At 43.1% G+C, this 25,399-nt stretch overlaps 1 protein-coding gene and 1 long non-coding RNA gene across 2 annotated transcripts in view; one reads left to right on the forward strand and one right to left on the reverse strand.

Annotated features, from left to right (window-relative positions):
• Positions 1 to 25,399, reverse strand: part of LOC134892612 (baculoviral IAP repeat-containing protein 1-like) — a 177,773-nt gene that overhangs the window by 79,667 nt on the left and 72,707 nt on the right. Inside the window, exon 6 of the mRNA XM_063913627.1 lies at positions 14,156 to 16,306. Within this exon, the coding sequence (XP_063769697.1) occupies positions 14,156 to 16,306 (2,151 nt within the window). The remainder of the gene's footprint in view (positions 1 to 14,155; positions 16,307 to 25,399) is intronic.
• On the forward strand, positions 8,198 to 10,687 carry LOC135059223 (uncharacterized). Its single transcript, XR_010245640.1, has 3 exons — positions 8,198 to 8,268; positions 8,344 to 8,556; positions 9,789 to 10,687. It is a non-coding gene; the product is annotated as an uncharacterized LOC135059223 (long non-coding RNA).

Here is a 25,399-nt window from a genome sequence, read left to right on the forward strand (position 1 = left end):
GGACGGCTTGTGCCCCCACGTATGCTGGCCTCTACCTGGGATGGTGGGAGAGGGAAATTGTTTTCCAAGAAAGTCATGATAAATACACTGAACACATCATAATCTACCTGAGATATATTGATGACGTCCTCATCTTGTGGGACGGCGATCAAATTCTTTTAGAGGAATTTATTTCTATCCTCAATAAGAATGATATGAACCTGAAACTTACGGGTGAAATGAGCCAGGAAACAATTAACTTTTTAGACCTGACGATAAGAATTGAGGACGATGGGTCAATCTCAACTGATGTATTTAGAAAAGTTACGGCTACAAATAGCATCCTACATTCGTCTAGTTCACACTTACCGGCAACTATCAAGGGGATCCCTAAAGGTGAATTGTTACGTACCAAAAGGAATTGTTCAGATCCCATCAGCTTTTCTGTGAGAGAACAACAATTGGTGGACAGACTGAAGCAGAGAGGCTACAGCAATAGGATCATCAAAACAGCAAAACGGGACATTAAAACCTATCCCAGAGAATCCTTACTTGTCCCCAAGGTCAAAATCCCCAAGGAAGAACCAGTGAGATTTATCGGCACTTTTAACAACAAATGGGGTGAAATCAATACTATCCTGCAAAAGCACTGGTCGGTTTTACGAACGGACAACGATCTGAAGGAAATGCTACCTGAAAAAGTACAAACCAGCTGGAGGAGGTCCCGCAACCTCAAGGACATACTAGTCAAGAGTCACCTATCATCCCAAAAAAAACCTATCCATCATAAGACAGGATCTTATTGCTGCAGGCAATGCAAAGCCTGTCAGTATATGATCCCTAAAACTGATTACCAGGATAGGTATGGCAGGAAGTGGCACATTGACAATTACATTGATTGCACAACTTCTGGAGTTGTGTACCAACTAATTTGCCCTTGCAACATGGTATATATCGGTAAGACGATAAGACCATTAAAGGTTAGATTACTTGAGCATGTTGGCAGTATCAGGAATGCTAGACAGGACAAATTGAGATTTAAAACTCTGACCCCTGTAGCCAACCACTTTCTACGCCAGCATAATGGGACCCCGAAGGGCCTCCAAGCGTTTGGCTTGAAACATTTCAGCAAGGGCATTCGGGGGGGTGACATTGATGGTGACCTCCTTAGATTTGAGAGTAAGATGATATTTCTGATGGGAAGTCAACATCCTAAAGGACTGAATGAGAACAACAGTTACTCACCTTTTTTATGATCATAGCAGTGAACTTGCTGCATGTGTAGGACATCACCCCCATTTCCACATTCTAGTTACGTGAACAATGATTTTTGCTAGGTGGGCACTATCACCATGATTTTAATCATGTAAGTTTTTACACATGAAGCAAGAACTGGGCACAAGTTAAGGTATCTTATATGGCCATCATGACAATCCAGTGTCAATATAAATGGCTGAAGAAACCGAGCCAATTTAACTCTGATCCCCATATAAGAGGAGGACATGTACTTGATATTGGGGTCTGGATAGACCATTAGACATACCATTATCTACTAGTATTTTGCAATAAATATATCTGAACTACTTAGGTTGATAGTAGCAACCTCTGGAATATCAATATTTTTTTATAAGTAACAGATGGGGAACACTGATGGATAATTTAGGAATCTTTTCCAATACTATCAATAAGTTATGAAATTACAGTTGAGTATAGTACTCGTATAGAGCACGAAGAGATGTTCTTCACACACACCACATACACACATATACACGATTTTTTCACGTTTTTTATTTATTAATATTTTTTGATTCACTGTTTGATTTTTCACCATGTTCGCTGATTTGTTCACGTAGCATTAACAGTCACACACACACATGTAAGATTTTATAATTATGGCTCACACTGCACTTACCACACACAATCATTCTCTTTCATCATTTATACACATGGTAGGATGTTTAGCAATTCTACAATTACCATAATATTTTTAATATTTATGGACATACACAATCAACAGGGTCACTAACTAAAATAATGATCCAACACATTCACCACGTTTATTTTTATTTTTTATTTTCAATTTAATCACAGATCTTTTATTACGGATTTTGCTTCAGTTATACACATGTCACAATAATTATTACTATACACTCTTAGGGTTTACAACCATGGATGTATATACTTACCCGAAATCATTTTCTAATTCAATTTATGAGACCATATCTGGAATCAATCACAATTATAACAACAATTGAAGGATTCTATGTAGGAAATAACATATACTGTGCTTAATACACTAGTATAGATTGCTTGTCCATCTATAAAATTCCCTTTCTGATTATAATGCCAGCAAAAGTAAAGAACCCCGTCATGTTGTTACCCGGTAGTGAATTTAGTATAACATTTATTGTAAAATCACATAATGGGGATCCCTCTTCCATTGCTGAATCATGCATGCAATTTATATTGACCAACTTACATAATATCATTTAAAACTTCAATATTTCTTTTATTAATTTGCTCAATACGGAGGAGAGGGGGACACACGTGATGATACTATATGGGAGATTATATGATTGCCACTTTGTATGCCCACGTCTTAGAGGTGATTCTCATTAATTATCCACAGCAGATCATTACCACATCAGAGAGTGTTGCATAATCAGGTATATACGGAGGGGAAGGGATACGTCTCAGTGTCTCTAAACAGCAAGTCACATGACAGCCGAACTGCATTGCGGTTGGTCCGTCTAGCCTTTTTAACGTCTCCGAGCAGGGCGATCTGGTTAGCCCTGATGAAGCGAAAGTGAAACGTGCACGTGGGCGTTTCAGAGCGGCGCCAGGACGCCAGCTCACTTGCTATGTGTCAATAATAGTTTAATGAATGTTTTAAAAAAATGTGTGCATAGAGCTAAATCTACCATAAGAATTCTTAGCCATTAGGTGCAGTGTGTATATGATATAATCAAGCTCATGGATGGGATGAAAGATCACTGATAGGTGATTACAGGTTTACGTTCATTTAATAGGGGGGCCATTGTGCTCAGCATATGATAGAACTGGACCTGAAGCTTATCAGATAGAACAAACCTGATCCAATTCAATCAGTCCATCAGGCAGATATAGTTTTTTAATGACTGAGGGAACTCTGTATGATCAGCAAATACAGTGAACAGCTCACGCTCACTCAATAGCAGTCAGATCCTCTGGGATAGAGGTGAGGTGAGCTATAAGGTGTATATTATATGAGCAATAAAACTTGGAAATAAATAATATACACACAGATATACAGAGTCATTAACTGAATAGCTACATTACCCTAGAGGTAGAATTTCAATCCTGAGCTGATTAGCAAGAACGCATGTGGTCAAATTAGACCAGCATAGCACGCAAGCATATTATGTCATATACTATGGGGAAGGTGTGTAATTAATGCACACAGCAGATCATTTATACCTACTCAACAGTGAGAGCTAGTGTGGCCCAATTGTCGGATATTATCTTCAAACGCGGCTGTGTATATTTTTTGCAGGATACCATACATAATAAATAAATACGGCAGTTTACCAGGGACATCTCAATGAAGTGAATAGAGACCTGCAGTTTAAGTGGCAACTGTTACAATGTATGTAGCAATAATATGAAGGATACTGTTGCTATTCTGTGAGAGAGCAATAGAACAACCACAAGGGAAAGATACAAGTTAACCAACCCGATAAATTTGGTTAGCAGAACATTCAGACTGTGGGAAATTTTGTGCCATAAGTATACACAGCGGACAACTGATATTTATCTTTATGGTGGAAGCACACCTCTGATCAGGTTACTGAGTGTAACCACCAGACAGAGGGGCAGCTTTAGGATTGTATTATAGCAGGATAATCAGGGACATCTTAATAAATCGAATAGAGACCTGCAGTTCAAGTGACAACTATTACAATGAATGTAGTGATGCTATGAAAATTATTTATTACTGCTATTCTATGAGAGGGCAATAGCACAACCATAAGAGAAAGATACCATTGAACCACCTAGATAAATCGAGTTAGTAGAATATTCAGGCTGTGTGAAATTTTGTGTTATATATATACAGCGGACAGCTGACACTTATCCTTAAGGTAGGAAGCGTATCTCTGATCAGGCTACAGAGCGTAACCGATATACAGAGGAGCAGCTTCAGGATCATATTATAGCAGGATATTATATATAATAAATAGACATGATGGTCTACTGGTGACGACTTAACAAAGTGTATGGAAACCTGCAGTCTAAGTGATAACTGTTGTAATGAATGTGGCAAGGCTATAAAATTAACTACTGGTGCTATCTTTTGAGACACCAATAGAACAGCCACAAGTGGGAGATACAAATGAATCCCCCTGAAATCTAGCCAGCATAGTACTTAGACTGTGGGAATTCTGTGTTATAAATAGACACAGCGGATAGCTGACACTTATATTTATCTTTATGGTGGAAATACATCTTTGATACATAAATACTCTTGTCAGGTCACTGAGTGTAACCAATAGACAGAGAAGCAGCCCTAGGATTGTATCACTATAATCACGATTCACTGTAATGCTATAAGACAGCAACCTAATAATTATACGATAAAGCCATACATGAGCCATAATTGCGGGATTTTGAGCAATAACTACTGAGTATCACTGTATGTAGAGTTGACATAACTTGGTTCCTTTCACACATGCACAAATATGAACATGGAATAAAGCCTTAAACCTTAATGAGCAAGGACTGCTGATCACAGTATTATACCCCTCCTTCTAAATTGTAATCAATAAAGATACCTGAATGAATGAGGGTTTACATGAGCAGTTATTTACGTGCGGCCAGGCTCTGACTATAGTTGCACACAGTCAAGCATTATAAATTATATGGACACAATAAAGACACATAGTAGGATCTGTTATTTTTTTATTATTTTTGTGTAATGTTTGTAATTTTGTCTCATGATTTTTCACATTGTCAGGTATTTTATCCATATGGAATTAAAAGTTAAATTTTAAATACTCATTCTTCTTCTTATAGTGCGCCAACAAAGAGACAATCCTTTTCTTTCCATTGTTTCTCTATGACGACGGTATAAAGAAAGAAAAAAAAATACCACGGTTAGGTGGTATATAATTATACAATTATGGATGGACGGACTGCCTGCCGAGTGCCGACTGCCGACACAGAGGTAGCCACAGCCGTGAACTACCGCACTGTACTGTGTCTGCTGCTAATATAGACTGGTTGATAAAGAGATAGTATACAACAATATACTACTATACTGGTGGTCAGGCACTGGTCACCACTAGTCACACTGGCAGTGGCACTCCTGCAGCAAAAGTGTGCACTGTTTAATTTTAAATTAATATAATATTATGTACTCCTGGCTCCTGCTATAACAACCTGCAGTGCTCCCCAGTCTCCCCCACAATTATTAAAAGCTTTTATACATTGATGTGCAGCACACTGGGCTGAGCTGAGTGCACACAGACTGAGTCACACTGTGTGACTGCTGTGTATCGTTTTTTTCAGGCAGAGAACGGATATAGCAGAGAACGGATATATTAAATAAAAGTTAACTTAACAACAACTGCACTGGTCACTGTGGTAAACTCTGTCTGCACAATCTCTCTCTCTCTCTCTCTCTTCTAATCTATTCTAATGGAGAGGACGCCAGCCACGTCCTCTCCCTATCAATCTCAATGCACGTGTGAAAATGGCGGCGACGCGCGGCTCCTTATATAGAATCCGAGTCTCGCGAGAATCCGACAGCGTCATGATGACGTTCGGGCGCGCTCGGGTTAACCGAGCAAGGCGGGAAGATCCGAGTCGCTCGGACCCGTGAAAAAAAAAGTGAAGTTCGTGCGGGTTCGGATTCAAAGAAACCGAACCCGCTCATCTCTAACACACACACACACACACACACACACACACACACACACACACACACACACACACACACACACACACACACATTAAAAGAAAAAAAAACACAATACTTCCCAGCCCTGCTCCTGCTTCCAGACCATTGTTCTCTGCCTGGCCGCCTGCTCCTCAGAACTATGGGAGAGACGTCATGACATCTCTCCCATAGCACTGCACAGCCGCACAAGCACACTGCCAGAGCCGTAAGCCGGAGCTCAGGAGTGAGCTCCTGCTGAGGGGAAGAAGCCAGGCGCCGCTAGTAACAAAATCTCAGCGTGCGCCCGGCATCTCCCTCAGTTAGGTGAGCATGGCCGGGCCGGATCAAGTGGCTCTGGGGGCCTTATACTGCCCCCGGGCCTGAGGTTCCCCACCCCTGTCATAGACAAAGCACAAGACATTAGACATAACACAAGGGAGGGGAAAAAGAAGAGAGCTCCTGTAGAGAAGATGCCAGTGGCCACGGTGGGTAATGGGTCATACCTTAATAAGGGGCAAGAGGGAAGTGTGATCTGCTCTCCGAAAAAATAAGCAAGCAGAACTAAAGTATATTTAAAAAATAGGAGCCCATTTATCAATGTGTTTTAGCTATTTGAAACTCATTATGGTATATTTACTAACAATTCGTATTTCATGCGATTTGGAGTATAAAAAAATCATGTCTGACATCGAAAGTGTATTTGTGCAACTTTTTGATTCGAAATCCTGTTATTTACTATTCGGCCGTATTTTAATTTTTCGTGTTTTCCGATGTCGATGTAGTTCGTATTTTTTTGGGTTGGATTTCGGGCTTTTAGGTAATCACGTACGTGTTTTAGATGAACTTCCGTTTTTTTTCTACTCGAACGTGATTGGTTGTGTTCCTGAAGTGTGTGTGTGCCCAGGAGTATAAAACCGCCCCAAACTGTCCAAACCTTGTGGATTTAGCTAGTGGAGAGGTGAGAGTTAGAGGTCTGTGTTGTTATGGAGTTGGAGAGTGATTTAGGAGTTTTGTGATCGATTGGTGAGTGCAGTATTGTGTGTAAGTAGTCTTGTGTTTATTGTTGTTTTGTATTTTTACAGTTTGTGCCTTTTTTATTGTAAGTCATTATTGTGTGGTCTCTTGTGCTTGCTTGTTTGTGTGTGTGTGTGTGTGTGTGTGTGTGTGTTTGTGTTTGTTGTGCGGTGTGTAGTGGAAGTGGAGGTTTGTGTTTTGTGTTTTTATTTCTCAGTGTAATTTTATTACGTCTGTAATATGTCCATGTCCCAGGTGAGTGAGGTGGAGGAGGTGAGTGAGAGGGAGGAGGTGAGTGAGGTTGAGGAGGTTAGTGAGAGGGAGGAGGTGAGTGAGGTGGAGGGTGAGGTTGCTGCTTCATCCTCCAGTGATTCAGAGAGTGATGTTGCTGCTGCTCTGCAGCCACGCACTACCACCAAAACCAGCAAGAATGTGAAGTTCAGCTATGGTGAAAATATGGCGTTGGTGCGTGTGCTCATGCAATATCACCGTCAGCTGTTTGGCGAACACGCCTCTAAGGTCCCATCTCGTCGCAAGTCTCAACTGTGGGCCAAAGTGGTTGTGGCAGTGAACTGCGAGGGCGTGTTGAAGCGTACGGAGGACACATGTAGAAAACGTTTCTACGATATTAAACGCCGTGTGAAGGCCAAGGTGGCAAAGGAGGAAAAATCAGCACGGAAAACTGGGGGCGGACTTGCCTTTCGTGCAGCTTATAGGGAGTGGGAGGAGCCTGTACGGAGTTTGATTCCTGCTGAGGTTGTCGGGGCCACTTTCGTATGTGATTCTGATCGACCAAAACAGGCTGGTGAGTGTTTTCATTTTAACATTAGCAGATGAAATTTAACCTGTTGTCATTTTGCATACTATTATGTAATCCTTTTCCCAGCGTGTTTTTGTGGTTTGGCATATGTTTTCAAATTTAAAAACTTTTACTGCTTTACAAATTTGTCTCAAAATAATTTTAATTATTATATGATTTTGGGCCAACTCCTGGAGTCTGTTTTTGTCCTGATTCATGTTTGTCAAGCAAGATGTTTTAAATGTGTTTTTATCCAGAATGACTTAGGTGCTTTATTATTTCACTACAAACAGTAATAGAATTCTCCATCATAATGTCTTTGTATCCTAATGTCCTTGGACTATTTTGTCTTAGTTATTTCATAACATGCCTTAGCGACACACAATGTAATTTATGTTTTATAAATTATTACTCTATGAATTTATACAGATGATGCTAAAATAAAAAAAACATGCCTAATATGTTTTACGATATTTGTCTAATTTGTGTATAGTTCCACAAAGAAAAACAACAACCATGGCTGCCACCTCAAGGGCCCAAGCTGCGGATACAGGAGAAGCAGGTACATTTTTTTAAAGTAGACTTAACCTTTTATTCAACAAAATCTACACAAAATAATTTTAAAATATCCACATAGGCCCAGCCACATTGCACGCAACTCTACAAAGTCAACATAGACACGGGTCTCGCCAAGCAAAAAGTAGGCCACACAAGAGGCCACGGAGTGAACTGAGGCAATCAGTTCCCGCGTCTCAGCAACAACGGCGCATTTCTCTTGTGGCCCCACAGCCTCCAGAAGAGTTTTTGGCGACTCCTCCAAGACATGAGCCACACTCTCATCATCTTCCTGGTAAGTACACACAGAATCACATTAACAAGACTTAGACAGTGATTCACATTCATATTTGTTGTGTCAAAATTACTTTTAAGACACATCGTCAGCATGCACCTTCGTACTGGGACATGAAGGGCACACCGGGGACAACTATTGTAAAGGACCCATTCTTTGGCCTGGTCAAAGCCAACAAAGGTGGTGTCAGTCTACACAGATGCGTGCAAAACACAATAATGTACTACAGTGTAATGAGACATAAATTCCATGTCTAAGACAAGTGCACAGTCTTGATCCCACTCACTAGAGGAAGTAGTGGCTCCTCATGCAGTGGTGTGTACCGGTGGTTTGCATGCTAACCCTGTGTGTCAATCCGTCCCTGTCAATATGTCACACAGAAATGTGCCAAGTACAGAAGTGCCAAGTAAAGGATATTGTTTATCACATAAAATTGTGTAGGTTAAACAGATATGTGTCGTCACTTGTGCATATTTTAATTTTGTTAAGAAAGTGCAAGCGGAACTATCCTCATAGCAAGGTTCACCAGAATTGTGGCATTAAAATTGATCTATGGTAAGATCAGTGCCAATGTCAATAGATGTGTGTTTTTTTGTAGCATTGATGTTGCCCATAGCAACCAAGCAGATTGCAGGTAGTAGATTCTATAACATTGATGCCTAACCTTGCCACTCCAGCTGTTGTTGAAGTTATCATCCCAGCATGTGCTGCGTAATTTTGGTCATTTGGACTATTGTAAACTTACGCAGGCTATGCTGGGATGTGTATGTCAACAACAGCTGTAGTGTCAAAGTTACCCATCAATGTTGTAGAAGGCACTAGATGAATTAATTTGTTAACTTGATGTGTTGTGTTGCTAAGCATGCCATCTTAAATGTTGCTTCCAAAGTAGCAAATGAAAGGCATAGATTCAGCTCATGTGTTTTAAATGCATTCTTTTTTTTAATTATTATAATTTTGGATTATTGTGGTCATTTTTTTAGTATTTTTTTAGGAATGTTATTTTAAAATCTTTGGCCAGGAGTGTCTAATCATCTTATTGACAAAGTAAAATCCTAAAACAATTTAAAAACATAGTGTTGTGTGGCTCATTTTTGTTAGGAATTTTATGGAACATTTACCCAGCCAATATGACCTAGATCAGGCATGGGTTGCTGAATGTGTTTTTTGAAAGACCAACACTACAAAAACCTTATCCTAAATTATTCTAACCTTCATTTCAACCCATACAGAATACGACATGCCCCAGGAAACACAGCAGGAGACATTTAGTGATGACAATTCTGTGCAGCAACAGCAGCCTCCTTCACCAACCAGACCAAGCACTCCCACAATGAGGACAACTCCGACACATACACCACCAACTGCACAACTGAGAACACAAACAGCACAGCCGGAAATCCGCTAATCAGATTTCTGGGACAGGTGGTCACACCAGCAAACCATCGTTGGTGACTACTATATCCAACGCCAAACCCAATTTCAGGCAAGTCTGCCACATCACCTCCCACGCATATCAAGAAATAGCAGCAGACTGAACCTCCAAATGACCAGAATTGCAAATACACTTGAGCAAATATGTGCAGACAATGTGCAAAACAACCATGCCATTATCAGATTAATGGATGATCAGCTTAGACACCAACAGCAGTTCATCAACATCATGCAAAACAATCTGCTTATAATGCAAAGTTTAGCAAGTACAACTGAGCAAAATTCGGATGCCAATACTCAACTGTCTGCCAGTATAAACAATCTTAGCCAGAACATTTTAACAATTCCACCACAATCCCAAACAGCAAGCTCCGCAACCACCACACCCAACATCACCCCAGTTACCTCCCCAGTACGGAGATCCCAGAGAACCCAAAGTAATGTTGCTGGACAGGGATCATCCTCTTCCAAAAAGCTGCACTAAAAATGACACCTGAAGCTTCCGCAAACATTTTTTGTTTTATTTTAATTACTCAGTAGAGTTTATTAAGCAAGTTATTGACATTTATGTATTTTGAGTTAATTTGACATTCATTTATGAACACATATTTTTTGAATATTCCAACATGTATGTTTTAATTTTGCATTTGGGGTTACTGTTCTAACCTTCAATAAAGGATTTTGTTTCACTAGCAAAGTAGTTATTTGTGTGCTACAAACATGGGTACTCCATGTACACATATTGGTTGTGTTTGACATTTTTGCTAGTTGTGCAGACACATGTCACACATTTTGCACTTTCTGATGGATGTAATTCTATGTTTTAATAAGGATATCCTAAATTACAATATAAGCTAAGTTAGGGGCTTCATTTAGATGACTGATAAAGGTTTGTAAATTAAATTAAGCAGTGTGCAATACTTTTTTCTGGAGTATTTCAGAATTTGAAGATTAGTGTTACAATATTAATGTACGGATCCGTGAGATCCATGCATGCATATCTGTGGGAAAGGGTCCGTTAACATTAAAAGTTTTTGTAAAAATTTGCGTGGGGTCCCTCCTCCTATGAATAACCAGCCTCGGGCTCTTAGAGCCGATGCTGGTTGTTAAAATATGGTGGAAAAAATTAATAGGGTTCCCCCATATTTCAACAACCAGCATCGGGCTCTGCACCTGGTCCAAAAAATACAGGGGACAAAAAATGTAGGGGTCCCCCGTATTTTTAATACCAGCACCAGGCTCCACTAGTCAGAGAGATAATGCCACAGCCGGGGGACACTTTTATATTGGTCCCTGCTGCCCTGGCATTAAATCACCAACTAGTCACCCCTGGCCGGGGTACCCTGGAGGAATGGGGACCCCTTAAAGGGGTACCCCCCCTCCAGCCACCCAAGGGCCAGGGGTGAAGCCCGAGGCTGTCCCCCCCATCTGTGGGCGGTGGATGGGAGGCTGAAAGGCTTTTGTGTAAAATTAGAATATTGTTTTTTGTAGCAGAACTACAAGTCCCAGCAAGGCTCCCCAGCAAGCTGGTGCTTGGAGAACAATAAGTACCAGCATGCGGGGGGGCTGCTGGTACCTGTAGTTCTACTACAAAAAAAATACTCAAATAAAAACAATACACAAACACTGTGAAAGTATAAGTTTATTAAACAAACATACACACCAGCATACATACATACTTACCTATGTTGACACGAATACCTCGGTCCTCTTCTCCAGTAGAATCCAGGGGGTACCTGAAAAAAATATATACTTACAAAAATCCAGTGCTGATCGGTCCTCTTCTTCAAAGTTATAATCCAGGGACTTTACACATGTATCCCCTTTCCCCGAATGTCAGGACCCCTCGTGACTACTGTCAAAGAGGGTCCCAACCTCCAATCAGGGAGAGTCACGTATTGGCGCTCTCCTGATTGGCTGCGCTGGCCTGGACTGTCTGTCAGGCGGCAGCGCAGAGGAGAGAATGTAGATGATCGCTGCTCCATTATAAGCAATGGTGGGAACTTTGCGGTCTGCGGGAGACAAGAGTGACCCCACTTAACCTTGCGGTCTCCCGCAGGCCTTTGGGACCTAACCAGAATATGGGGTGGAATTTAAAGCCTAAATTGCTATATGTTTCCTTATTTTTTCATTTAGCAGTTTATTTTTGATGGCAGAGCATAACATACAAACAACTCATACAACCAGCAAGAAAACAGAGCGTACAATAAAATAATCATGAGTGATAAAACAAATAGAAGAGAGATAGAGTCAGTAGCAAACTTATACATGGTTATTGAAATTGTTGAAGACTCCGATCAACTGCTGAACCAGAGAAAAACTATTTATAATAAAAATCTAAGTTCGAAAATGTGTCAAGATCTATAGTATGGGGATAGTTTTTTTTAAATAAAAAAAATATTAAGAGCCCTAGCCTTACATTACTTCCATTAACATCATAGATGAAGAAATGAGTGTATATTGGCAAACTGGTTTTCATCCTGTCTGATCAAATCCTATTTAATCCAGATACTGTAGTTCATCATAACCAGGGTCAGACTGGCCCACAGGGGAAACCCCTGGTGGGCCCACCTCCTCTAGGGATTAGGTTCCAGTGGCAAATGCAGGATTTGCATGGAGGGGTTTCTAGAACTGGGCGGAGCCAATCACGGGGGTGCGGACTGAGGCGACCCAGTATATGCTAGGTCCATAAAACTAGTGTGTCTGTGTGTGTGTGTATATATATGTATATATATATATATATATATATATATATACACATATATCTACACATATATATATATATATACATATACATATATATATACATACACATACACATACACATACATATACACATATACAGAGCATATTAAACATGCATACATATATATACGGAGGTATATGTGAGGGCACCAGCTGATTACTTCATTCATTGGAGTGCCGGTCTGAGCATTGTATATATATATATATATATATATATATATATGTACACACACATACAGTACACATATATATACACACATGTATATATATATATCATATGTATGTGTGTGTGTTTATATGTATGTATGTATATACATGTGTGTATATATGTATGCACATGGATATATATGTACTATAATTAAAATAAAGTAAACTTTTATTGCACTTACAAGTGCTACCAGGAAGACAGCAGGCTGCAGCAGAGGATGCTAGACAGCCATTAATAATACTCATGCAGCTATAAAAAAGAAAAAACATTTTTTTGTGGAGGGGGGTTTCTGGGTGCTCGGAAACCCCCCTGGGTGCGCCACTGGGTTCCAGTGCACTTGAATTATTAATTATACATATGCTACATATTATACTGCACCTGACAATGATGCACTTTTTACAATGTATTGCTGTTATTAGTGTGGTACATTTTCATGCACGCACATGCAGTGTTTACGATATACTGTATATATGTATCAAGTAGCCTAGACCATGCACACTCTAATGGTTAGCCAAACCTCTGTGGTAGTTGACCACACCCCCACTGGTGCCTGACCACACCCTTAGGGTCCCTACTACTGCATTCCCCCAGTGGGTCTTTCATTCCCCAGTCCGACATTGGGGATCATTCCGACCTGATCGCATGCTGCCGTTTTTCGCAGCGCAGCGATCAGGTCACTACTGCACATGCACCACAATGCACAGGCGCGTTGTACGGCTACAAAGCGGATTGTTGCTATGCGATGAATTTAACGAAGAATCCATTCGCACAGCCGATCGCAAGAAGATTGATAGGAAGAGGGTGTTTGTGGGTGTCAACTGACTGTTTTCTGGGAGTGGTTGAAAAAATGCAGGTGTGTCCAAGCGTTTGCAGGGCGGGTGTCTGACGTCCATTCCAGGACCGGACAGGCTGAAGTAATCGCAAGGGCTGAGTAAGTTCTGAGCTACTCAGAAACTACACAAACTATTTTTGTACAGCTCGGCTGCACATGTGATCGCACCCTTGCACAGCAAATATACACTCCCCAGTGGGCGGCGACTAAGCGTTTGCACGGCTGCAAAAAGTAGCTAGCGAGCGAGCAACTCGGAATGACCCCCATTGTTCATAACAAATACCAAACATTGCACAATGGATAGCCAACTTAGCATAAAGAAAATCTACATGTTAATAAAAAATAAAAATAAAATATACAACACTGCAGGTTAAAAGTACCTGGATAGTTTGCCCCTTCATTGCATCCGATGCACAGGCATTCCAAAGAAGACATTTTAAGAATCAAATCTTGTTCCTCTGTTGTCAGATATGAATCACAAATACTTATAGTTTTGAAAGAATTGGAGAACTGTTCAATTGCTGGTCCAATGTGCTTGACAAAATCTCTGCAATCAGTCATGAGCAGCTCAATTCGATCAGATATGGAGAAAAGGATTTGGAACTTTTTCCAGTCTACTTGAGAGAAGTTGTTACTGTCAACTGCAGATACTTCTATTTTGAACACTGGCACTTTATGGCCTCCAAGTGACATAAATGGATGCACAATGGAGTCTCTGATTACAATTTTGTCAGGGAAATTTGAATAAACTTGATCACAGTAATTCTTTCTCTTCTCGTTGTCTTGCTTAATTTTATTCAGTGACTGATAGGCAGAAGCATATTCATTTTCCACTGTAGGAGCACCATGTCTTTCAACAGCTCTTTCTAGATTTGAATAGTCTGGTGGTAGCAGTTGTTTCTTTGCATCAATGTTAATAGTCATGCTGCTCAATAAGCTTATACTCTCTGGGTATTTTTCTATGAAACTGAGGATAGCTTCAGCAGAATTATTGTTGATCATACTTACAGAGAACCCAAACGTTTTCCCAGCAAGAAACTGCATGATTATTGGGGCACACTCAGGTAAACATTGGCTCTCAGTTGCTACTTCAACGGCAAATGTCATCAATAGGTGCATAAGGACATAATCAATGTCTATAGGGATGTGTTTACGTAGTATTAAAATAAAATAGTCTTCATCAATCTCAAGTTCTGGGTGCTGCTGCAAATGTTCTCTACTGTCTAGATGGCAGTCCAGTGCCTCAGGCCTGTCATACAAGCTGAATAAATAAGTCAGGATCTTTGTAGTTGCCTTTGTGGAAATCCTGCTGGCATACCTCAGGAAATAGCTGTACTGTCCAATGATTTTGAGAAAAGAATTTATCTGATGAAGGTAGTGATAACCGTTGTCCAAGTCCTCCTGTTTTTTGCACTCTAATAGTTCACTCAGTCTCTTTCCGGCAAGAAACTCTTGAAATGAAGGGTTAAAAAACGTGTATATTGGCTGAAGCCTTTGGGCTGTGAATTTGCTCAAAAGTCCAAATTTTATGGCCTTGTCACTTTCCACACCGGCTGCTCTTAGGTCATGTTCTGTGAAGTGAAACTGGTGCTTAAAAAGACCTTTGAGGGCAAGTTCTCCACATGACGACACCAGAGAATCCACTACTTGAGACTCATTAGGAAATTTTACTTGGTTATATTTCAAGAATGCTTTAAAAGGATGTATGTCACTAATTGTATTGTCACTAGGGTATTGAATCCAGTAAGAACAGTGAGCACAAATGGCCAGAGGTGATTGTAAAATGTCTGTCAAATTTTTTGATGTTTGCAATTTCAAAATAAATGCATCTATGCGATCACTATCATGTGAAAACAAGTTCTTGACTAAGTAAATAGTGCTCATTAATGGAAATTTTTGGATGCTCAGTATGGATCTTGCATTTTGGCGCAGCTTCCAACCTTTGTCAGTGCTCACTGTGACTGCTAGACTCACTCTGTTCCAGGGGTTTTTCTTCAAAAGTTCTTCTATGGATCCTACAGTGGAGTCCATCAAACCATAGTCATCCAGGAGAAACAGAACCTTCTGTTTTAATTGCTTTATAATGTCCCCCATAGTCTCTTCAGTAAGAGATGTTGTGGATCCCATCAGCTGCTGGCAGATGATGTCACTCAGAGAATGTTGGCTGTCAGTGGAGGATAGAGATATATAAAACACAATGCTGAACCTGCCCAGAACAGGACACCTCCCTGAGGCCCAGAGAATGGCAATCTTCCTGAGCAGAGCTGTTTTCCCACTGCCGGCTTCTCCTTCTATCATAGTGATGTCCCTCAGCTCTGACAGGATGTCTGGCAATGTGAGCTGCCGCACTATATGATTTCTGGTGTCCTTCAACGCAACCGAGATATCTGCAAAGAGTGAGGTAAGATCTATGGAAACGGAATCTGCAGTAGGGGACACCTTATAAAAGGTGGGATCCTGATATCTTTCAATGAGCTGCTTATTCAGCGTTTCCAACATTTCAAGAAATTCAGTTGCTCCATTTATTGTTTCTGTAAAAAGAAAACAAAAAACTAACATAAAACAAGTAGTTTTACCGACAATATAAATCTATTGTACTGCTATATAATTTACTGATACAAACTAGTAAAATAAAGACTAATAAATACAAATAATCAAATCCAAGGTAAAATAAGCATATTAATCTAAAACATATTAATAGTATATCCCAGGAAAAACAGTATTTGATAAAACATATTTATTGTATATCCCAGGAAATACAGTAGTGGGTGGAATTCAAATGATATATCACGCCCAATCTCCTGTCTAAAATGATCCTCGTTATCATGCATATTGCGCACATAGTAATCAGGTTTAGCCGTGTAAAGGGTTTGGTGCCTCGCTACTCCAAGGACGGCAAGCTGAATTAATGATACCATGCCCCTGAGGGCAGAAACAGAACGGGTGTAGAAAGGGGTGAAAAGAATTGAATCCCGCCCAGCATTTGTTTGGTGATAGAGAGTGTGATATGTTTATGGGGGTTCTTTCTGCGCCCTAGAGGTGAACCCCTATAATGCTAGGGACCTAACCGATGAGGTCACCGTGAAGTAGGTGGGCAGGCTCATATATTGGCCAATATATGCAAAGAACCTTGGATATGATGGTTGTTATAATTTTAATGGTGTATGGTGCACCTGCACTCTTGTTCCTATAATGCTACTAAAGAAGCCTGTTTGAAACACGTTCTACCTGTACAAGATGATTGGCTTACCATCCCAATGTGCTTAGTAAAATCTGTACGCTCAGTAGAACCTCTACATTCTGAAAACAATCTTGAATTTTTCCCAGTCTTCTTGAGACTCTTTGCTAACTTCAGTTACTTCTGTTTTGAAAATTGTTGCTTTCTGGTCTCAGTGACATAAATGTGTAGACAATGGAGTCCCTTATTACAGATTAAGGGGTCTATTTACTAGAGATGTGCACTTGAAATTTTTCGGGTTTTGGTTTTGGGTTCGGTTCCGCGGCTGTGTTTTGGGTTCGACCGCGTTTTGGCAAAACCTCACCGAATTTTTTTTGTCGGATTCGGGTGTGTTTTGGATCCGGGTGTTTTTTTCAAAAAACACTAAAAAACAGCTTAAATCATAGAATTTGGGGGTCATTTTGATCCCAAAGTATTATTAACCTCAAAAACCATAATTTCCACTCATTTTCAGTCTATTCTGAATACCTCACACTTCACAATATTATTTTTAGTCCTAAAATTTGCACCGAGGTCGCTGGATGACTAAGCTAAGCGACCCTAGTGGCCGACACAAACACCTGGCCCATCTAGGAGTGGCACTGCAGTGTCACGCAGGATGGCCCTTCCAAAAAACACTCCCCAAACAGCACATGACGCAAAGAAAAAAAGAGGCGCAATGAGGTAGCTGTGTGAGTAAGATAAGCGACCCTAGTGGCCGACACAAACACCTGGCCCATCTAGGAGTGGCACTGCAGTGTCACGCAGGATGGCCCTTCCAAAAAACACTCCCCAAACAGCACATGACGCAAATAAAAATGAAAGAAAAAAGAGGTGCAAGATGGAATTGTCCTTGGGCCCTCCCACCCACCCTTATGTTGTATAAACAGGACATGCACACTTTAACCAACCCATCATTTCAGTGACAGGGTCTGCCACACGACTGTGACTGAAATGACGGGTTGGTTTGGACCCCCACCGAAAAAGAAGCAATTAATCTCTCCTTGCACAAACTAGCTCTACAGAGGCAAGATGTCCACCTCATCATCATCCTCCGATATATCACCGTGTACATCCCGCTCCTCACAGATTATCAATTCGTCCCCACTGGAATCCACCATCTCAGCTCCCTGTGTACTTTGTGGAGGCAATTGCTGCTGGTCAATGTCTCCACGGAGGAATTGATTATAATTAATTTTAATGAACATCATCTTCTCCACATTTTCTGGAAGTAACCTCGTACGCCGATTGCTGACAAGGTGAGCGGCGGCACTAAACACTCTTTCGGAGTACACACTTGTGGGAGGGCAACTTAGGTAGAATAAAGCCAGTTTGTGCAAGGGCCTCCAAATTGCCTCTTTTTCCTGCCAGTATAAGTACGGACTGTCTGACGTGCCTACTTGGATGCGGTCACTCATATAATCCTCCACCATTCTTTCAATGGGGAGAGAATCATATGCAGTGACAGTAGACAACATGTCCGTAATCGTTGTCAGGTCCTTCAGTCCGGACCAGATGTCAGCATCAGCAGTCGCTCCAGACTGCCCTGCATCACCGCCAGCGGGTGGGCTCGGAATTCTGAGCCTTTTCCTCGCACCCCCAGTTGCGGGAGAATGTGAAGGAGGAGATGTTGACAGGTCGCGTTCCGCTTGACTTGACAATTTTGTCACCAGCAGGTCTTTGAACCCCAGCAGACTTGTGTCTGCCGGAAAGAGAGATCCAAGGTAGGTTTTAAATCTAGGATCGAGCACGGTGGCCAAAATGTAGTGCTCTGATTTCAACAGATTGACCACCCGTGAATCCTTGTTAAGCGAATTAAGGGCTCCATCCACAAGTCCCACATGCCTAGCGGAATCGGTCCCTTTTAGCTCCTCCTTCAATGCCTCCAGCTTCTTCTGCAAAAGCCTGATGAGGGGAATGACCTGACTCAGGCTGGCAGTGTCTGAACTGACTTCACGTGTGGCAAGTTCAAAAGGTTGCAGAACCTTGCACAACGTTGAAATCATTCTCCACTGCGCTTGAGACAGGTACATTCCACCTCCTATATCGTGCTCAATTGTATAGGCTTGAATGGCCTTTTGCTGCTCCTCCAACCTCTGAAGCATATATAGGGTTGAATTCCACCTCGTTACCACTTCTTGCTTCAGATGATGGCAGGGCAGGTTCAGGCGTTTTTGGTGGTGCTCCAGTCTTCTGTACGTGGTGCCTGTACGCCGAAAGTGTCCCGCAATTCTTCTGGCCACCGACAGCATCTCTTGCACGCCCCTGTCGTTTTTAAAAAAATTCTGCACCACCAAATTCAAGGTATGTGCAAAACATGGGACGTGCTGGAATTTGCCCATATTTAATGCACACACAATATTGCTGGCGTTGTCCGATGCCACAAATCCACAGGAGAGTCCAATTGGGGTAAGCCATTCCGCGATGATCTTCCTCAGTTGCCGTAAGAGGTTTTCAGCTGTGTGCGTATTCTGGAAACCGGTGATACAAAGCGTAGCCTGCCTAGGAAAGAGTTGGCGTTTGCGAGATGCTGCTACTGGTGCCGCCGCTGCTGTTCTTGCGGCGGGAGTCCATACATCTACCCAGTGGGCTGTCACAGTCATATAGTCCTGACCCTGCCCTGCTCCACTTGTCCACATGTCCGTGGTTAAGTGGACATTGGGTACAACTGCATTTTTTAGGACACTGGTGAGTCTTTTTCTGACGTCCGTGTACATTCTCGGTATCGCATGCCTAGAGAAGTGGAACCTAGATGGTATTTGGTAACGGGGGCACACTACCTCAAGAAATTGTCTAGTTCCCTGTGAACTAACGGCGGATACCGGACGCACGTCTAACACCAACATAGTTGTCAAGGCCTCAGTTATCTGCTTTGCAACAGGATGACTGCTGTGATATTTCATCTTCCTCGCAAAGGACTGTTGGACAGTCAATTACTTGGTGGAAGTAGTAAAAGTGGGCTTACGACTTCCCCTCTGGGATGACCATTGACTCCCAGCAGCAACAACAGCAGCGCCAGCAGCAGTAGGCGTTACACGCAAGGATGCATTGGAGGAATCCCAGGCAGGAGAGGACTCGTCAGAATTGCCAGTGACATGGCCTGCAGGACTATTGGCATTCCTGGGGAAGGAGGAAATTGACACTGAGGGAGTTGGTGGGGTGGTTTGCGTGAGCTTGGTTACAAGAGGAAGGGATTTACTGGTCAGTGGACTGCTTCCGCTGTCGCCCAAAGTTTTTGAACTTGTCACTGACTTATTATGAATGCGCTGCAGGTGACGTATAAGGGAGGATGTTCCGAGGTGGTTAACGTCCTTACCCCTACTTATTACAGCTTGACAAAGGCAACACATGGCTTGACAAATGTTGTCCGCATTTCTGGTGAAATACTTCCACACCGAAGAGCTGATTTTTTTGGTATTTTCACCAGGCATGTCAACGGCCCTATTCCTCCCACGGACAACAGGTGTCTCCCCGGGTGCCTGACTTAAACAAACCACCTCACCATCAGAATCCTCCTTGTCAATTTCCTCCCCAGCGCCAGCAACACCCATATCCTCCTCATCCTGGTGTACTTCAACACTGACATCTTCAATCTGACTATCAGGAACTGGACTGCGGGTGCTCCTTCCAGCACTTGCAGGGGGCGTGCAAATGGTGGAAGGCGCATGCTCTTCACGTCCAGTGTTGGGAAGGTCAGGCATCGCAACCGACACAATTGGACTCTCCTTGTGGATTTGGGATTTCGAAGAACGCACAGTTCTTTGCGGTGCTTTTGCCAGCTTGAGTCTTTTCATTTTTCTAGCGAGAGGCTGAGTGCTTCCATCCTCATGTGAAGCTGAACCACTAGCCATGAACATAGGCCAGGGCCTCAGCCGTTCCTTGCCACTCCGTGTGGTAAATGGCATATTGGCAAATTTACGCTTCTCCTCCGACAATTTTATTTTAGATTTTGGAGTCCTTTTTTTACTGATATTTGGTGTTTTGGATTTTACATGCTCTGTACTATGACATTGGGCATCGGCCTTGGCAGACGACGTTGCTGGCATTTCATCGTCTCGGCCATGACTAGTGGCAGCAGCTTCAGCACGAGGTGGAAGTGGATCTTGATCTTTCCCTAATTTTGGAACCTCAACATTTTTGTTCTCCATATTTTAATAGGCACAACTAAAAGGCACCTCAGGTAAACAATGGAGATGGATGGATACTAGTATACTTATGGATGGACCAGCGACTGCCGACACAGAGGTAGCTACAGCCGTGGACTACCGTACTGTGTCTGCTGCTAATATAGACTGGATGATAATGAGATGAAATTAATATATATATATATATAATATCACTAGTACTGCAGCCGGACAGGTATATATATTTATTATGTAATGACTGATGACGGACCTGCTGGACACTGTCAGCTCAGCAGCACCGCAGACTGCTACAGTAAGCTACTATAGTAGTATGTATCAAGAAGAAAGAAAAAAAAAAAAAACACGGGTAGGTGGTATACAATTATATATATATTATATACAATTATATATATATATATATATATATATATATATATATTAAACTGGTGGTGATTAATTAAACTGGTGGTCAGGTCACTGGTCACACTATCAGCAACTTGCAAGTAGTACTCCTAAGCAGACAATCACAATATATACTGGTGGTCAGTGTGGTCACAATGGCAGTGTGGCACTCTGGCAGCAAAAGTGTGCACTGTACGTTAAAATATGTACTCCTGCTCTCAGACTCTAACTGCTCCCCACTGTCTCCCCCACAAGTCAGATATACAGTCACACTATCACTTCAGCAAGTAGTAGTACTCCTCCTAATGCTCCCCAAAATTACTAAAGTAAATACTGTGTCTCTCTCTACTCTAGTCTCACTCTCTTCTCTATAAACGGAGAGGACGCCAGCCACGTCCTCTCCCTATCAATCTCAATGCACGTGTGAAAATGGCGGCGACGCGCGGCTCCTTATGTAGAATCCGAGTCTCGCGATAGAATCCGAGCCTCGCGAGAATCCGACAGCGGGATGATGACGTTCGGGCGCGCTCGGGTTAACCGAGCAAGGCGGGAAGATCCGAGTCGCTCGGACCCGTGTAAAAAAACCTGAAGTTCGGGCGGGTTCGGATTCCGAGGAACCGAACCCGCTCATCTCTACTATTTACTAATCCTTGGATGGAGATAAAGGGGCCGATTCAGACCTGATCGCTAGGCTGCATTTTCTCACAGCGGGAGATCAGCTCTGAACTGCGCATGCATATGCACTGCAATGCACAGGTGCGATGGACCACAGCAACGGGGATCGCCGGTAAGTGACGGGTTTGTGCGAAGGATCCGATCGCACAGGCGTTCGCAAGGAGATTGACAGGAAGAGGGCGTTTGTGGTTGGCAACTTTTCAAGGAGTGTCTGGAAAAACGCAGTCATGTCCAAGCGTTGGAAGGGAGGGTGTCTGACGTAAAATATGGTCCCGGATAGCCTGAAGTGATCGCAACGGCTGAGTAAGTACTGGGCTGCGCAGAGACTGCACAAAATCAGTTTGTGCAGCTCTGCTACACATGGCGTCGCACATTTGCACAGCTAAAATACACTCCCCCTGTAGGCGGCGACTATCCAATCACAGGGCTGCAAAAATCGCTGCCCAGCGATCAGGTCTGAATTACCCCCAAAGTCGCTGGAGATAAAGTACCAGCCAATCGGCTCCTAACTGCCATGCCACAGGCTGTGGGGCAAATGTATTAACCTGGAGAAGGCATAAGGAAGTGATAAACCAGTGATAAGTGCAAGGTGAACGCACCAGCCAATCAGCTCCAATATGCAAATTGACAGTAATGAGCAGACTGGCTGGTGTGTTTATCACCTTGCACTTATCACTGGTTTATCACTTCCTTATGCCTTCTACAGGTTAATACATCTGCCCCTGTGTTTGAAAAATGACAGTTCGGAGCCAATTGGCTGGTACTTTATCTCCAGCGACTTTATCTCCATCTATGGCTTAGTAAATAGACCCCTTAATCAGGGAAATCTCAGTAGAATTGATCACACTTATACTTTGATCTCTCATTGTAGGGAAGCTGTATCAAGCCTTGGAGAGAGATAAAGTGGAGAACAGAAGCTCATTGGTTGCTTGTATCAATTGATACACACATTGTTACATCTCCTCCATAGATTTTTAACCATAAGGTTAAAATAATAATAATATTGGGGGAGGCAAATATGTTGTGTATATTGGTAGCCTGACTCCTAAATCTGCCACTAAGATCTCAGGGTTATGTGTATCTGCAGGGCTGGCTCTACCATTAGACAGCTTTAGGCGGCTGCCTAGTGGCACTGGACCCTGGAGGGCACCACTGAATTCATCTACCAAAAAACTGAAGGATATCTCTATATGCGGTCTCCTCCTTTAACACCGTTCAGGCTGCTGCTATGGGTCTCATCAGGTGCAGGCGCCGCTATCAGGCTGTATGACATAGTGTCTCAGCGCTTCCTCATAGCCATGATGCACCTCCTCTACGCCCCTGGATCTCGGCTCTCCAGCAGCAAGCAGCACCCGACTACATGTCTGCACCCGCAGCGTCGCTGTAATGCTGCTGTCGCCTTTAAGAGGAACTATGCCAATGCCAAGGGAAAACAAGAAGTTACCCCTGGGGGTTCTGCGGGACCACAGACAGTACAGATTTTCCAGCCCAATAAGTGGTTTCCACTTGTAAACAGCAAAACAGGGAAAACACAGGTACTGGGGCACAATACAGTACATATAGAGGGAGGTGAGTGGGGGGTGGGGTGGGTAAGGGGGCACTATGCTGAAGCTTTGCCTAGGGTGCAGGGAGACCTTGCACCGGCCCTGTGGCTCTGTCTTCGCTAGCTGTCAGGGAGGCTATCCTACAGTACTACCTTGAGTTCTACTGAACCAGGGGCCTAATTCAGATCTGATCGTAGATGCGCTTCCTGGGACACAGCAGCTGCGTGTGATGTCACACAACCACTGTGGCCCGCCCCCGCAACGTTCTGGACACGCCTGCGCCATTGGCACGCCCCATCCCACCCGTGAACCGCCTCAAAGCTATTTTACCATATATTTAGGATGCCATTTATTAATTTTGGACACTGTGTTACAATACCTGTCCTTTGCTGATCCTGCCACCTGCTGATACTGCCATCTCTGGGGGTCATTCAGACCTGATAGTATGCTACTTTTTTTGCAGTGCTGCGATCAGGTCAGAACTGCGCATGCGTATGCTCCACAATGCGCAGGCACATCGCACCCTGGCGAAGGTGATCGTCGGACAGCAACAGGTTTAATGAAGAAAGTGATTGCACGGGCGATCACAAGAAGATAGACAGGAAGTGTCCGGAAAAATGCAGGCATGCCCAGCCGTTTGGAGGGAGGATTCCTGACGTCAGCTCCAGGCCGGTTCATCGCAGCGGCTGAGTAAGTCCTGAGCTGTGCAGAGACTGCACAAACTTTTGATGTGCTCTCTGCACAAGCGTTCGCACCCCTGCACATCGACTACCCCCTCCCCCTGTAGGCGGCAACTACCTGATCGCAGCACTGCAAAAAAAATGCCTGCGTGCGATCAGGTCTGAATCACCCCCTCTATCCGTAATACGTGGTCCCACCATCGACTGTGCCCGAACTGCATCACTGTGGGGTAGATGTATTATACACATATTGTGCTGCTACTACAGTGCTTCCTGCTTCGAGGGGAAGCAGGAAGGTACACTGACAAGATGTACAGTATTAACATCTTATTTGCTGGATTGGGGGAGTGACACCCCCCTCCTCCGGCGATCCCCACCAGAGCACACTGGGCATGTGCAAGATCTCACTATTATCGCAAGATCTACCATGCAGCACCGAGACAGCAGCTGCCACAGCCAGAGACAGGACTGTCCCTGGTGTGATGAATGAGTAACACACCTGCAGCTGTCAAAATCGATAGCTGCAGGTGTCTAAACGGTCAGTGTCACTGACCATTCATACACTGCCCCACAAATTGGTGTGCTATGTTGTAGATAGCAGCGCATAGCGCCCCTGTGACTGAGCACACAATGTCACATTAATACATGGTGGAAGCAATAAACAACTATATTGCACTGGATGTCAGCCAGTTCCTGATTGGCTGCCGGGCCACAAGCTTTGATTGGCTCACGAACCGGCGTCTGACTTGTCCGACACCGGAGACCAGGCTCTCAGCAGCAGAGGCAGTGGCAACAGCAGAGGCGGAGGTGGCAGCGGCAGTGAGTAGAACTGCAGGGGCTGGGGGCATATGTGTATCTGGTGATGGGGGCATATGTGTATCTGGCGCTGGGGGCATATCTGGCACTGGGGGTATATGTGTATCTGGGGCTGGGGGCATATCTGGCACTGGGGGTATATGTGCATCTGTCGCTGGGGGCATAT

Source organism: Pseudophryne corroboree, chromosome 1, assembly GCF_028390025.1.
Source record: "Pseudophryne corroboree isolate aPseCor3 chromosome 1, aPseCor3.hap2, whole genome shotgun sequence".
NCBI lineage: Eukaryota > Metazoa > Chordata > Amphibia > Anura > Myobatrachidae > Pseudophryne > Pseudophryne corroboree.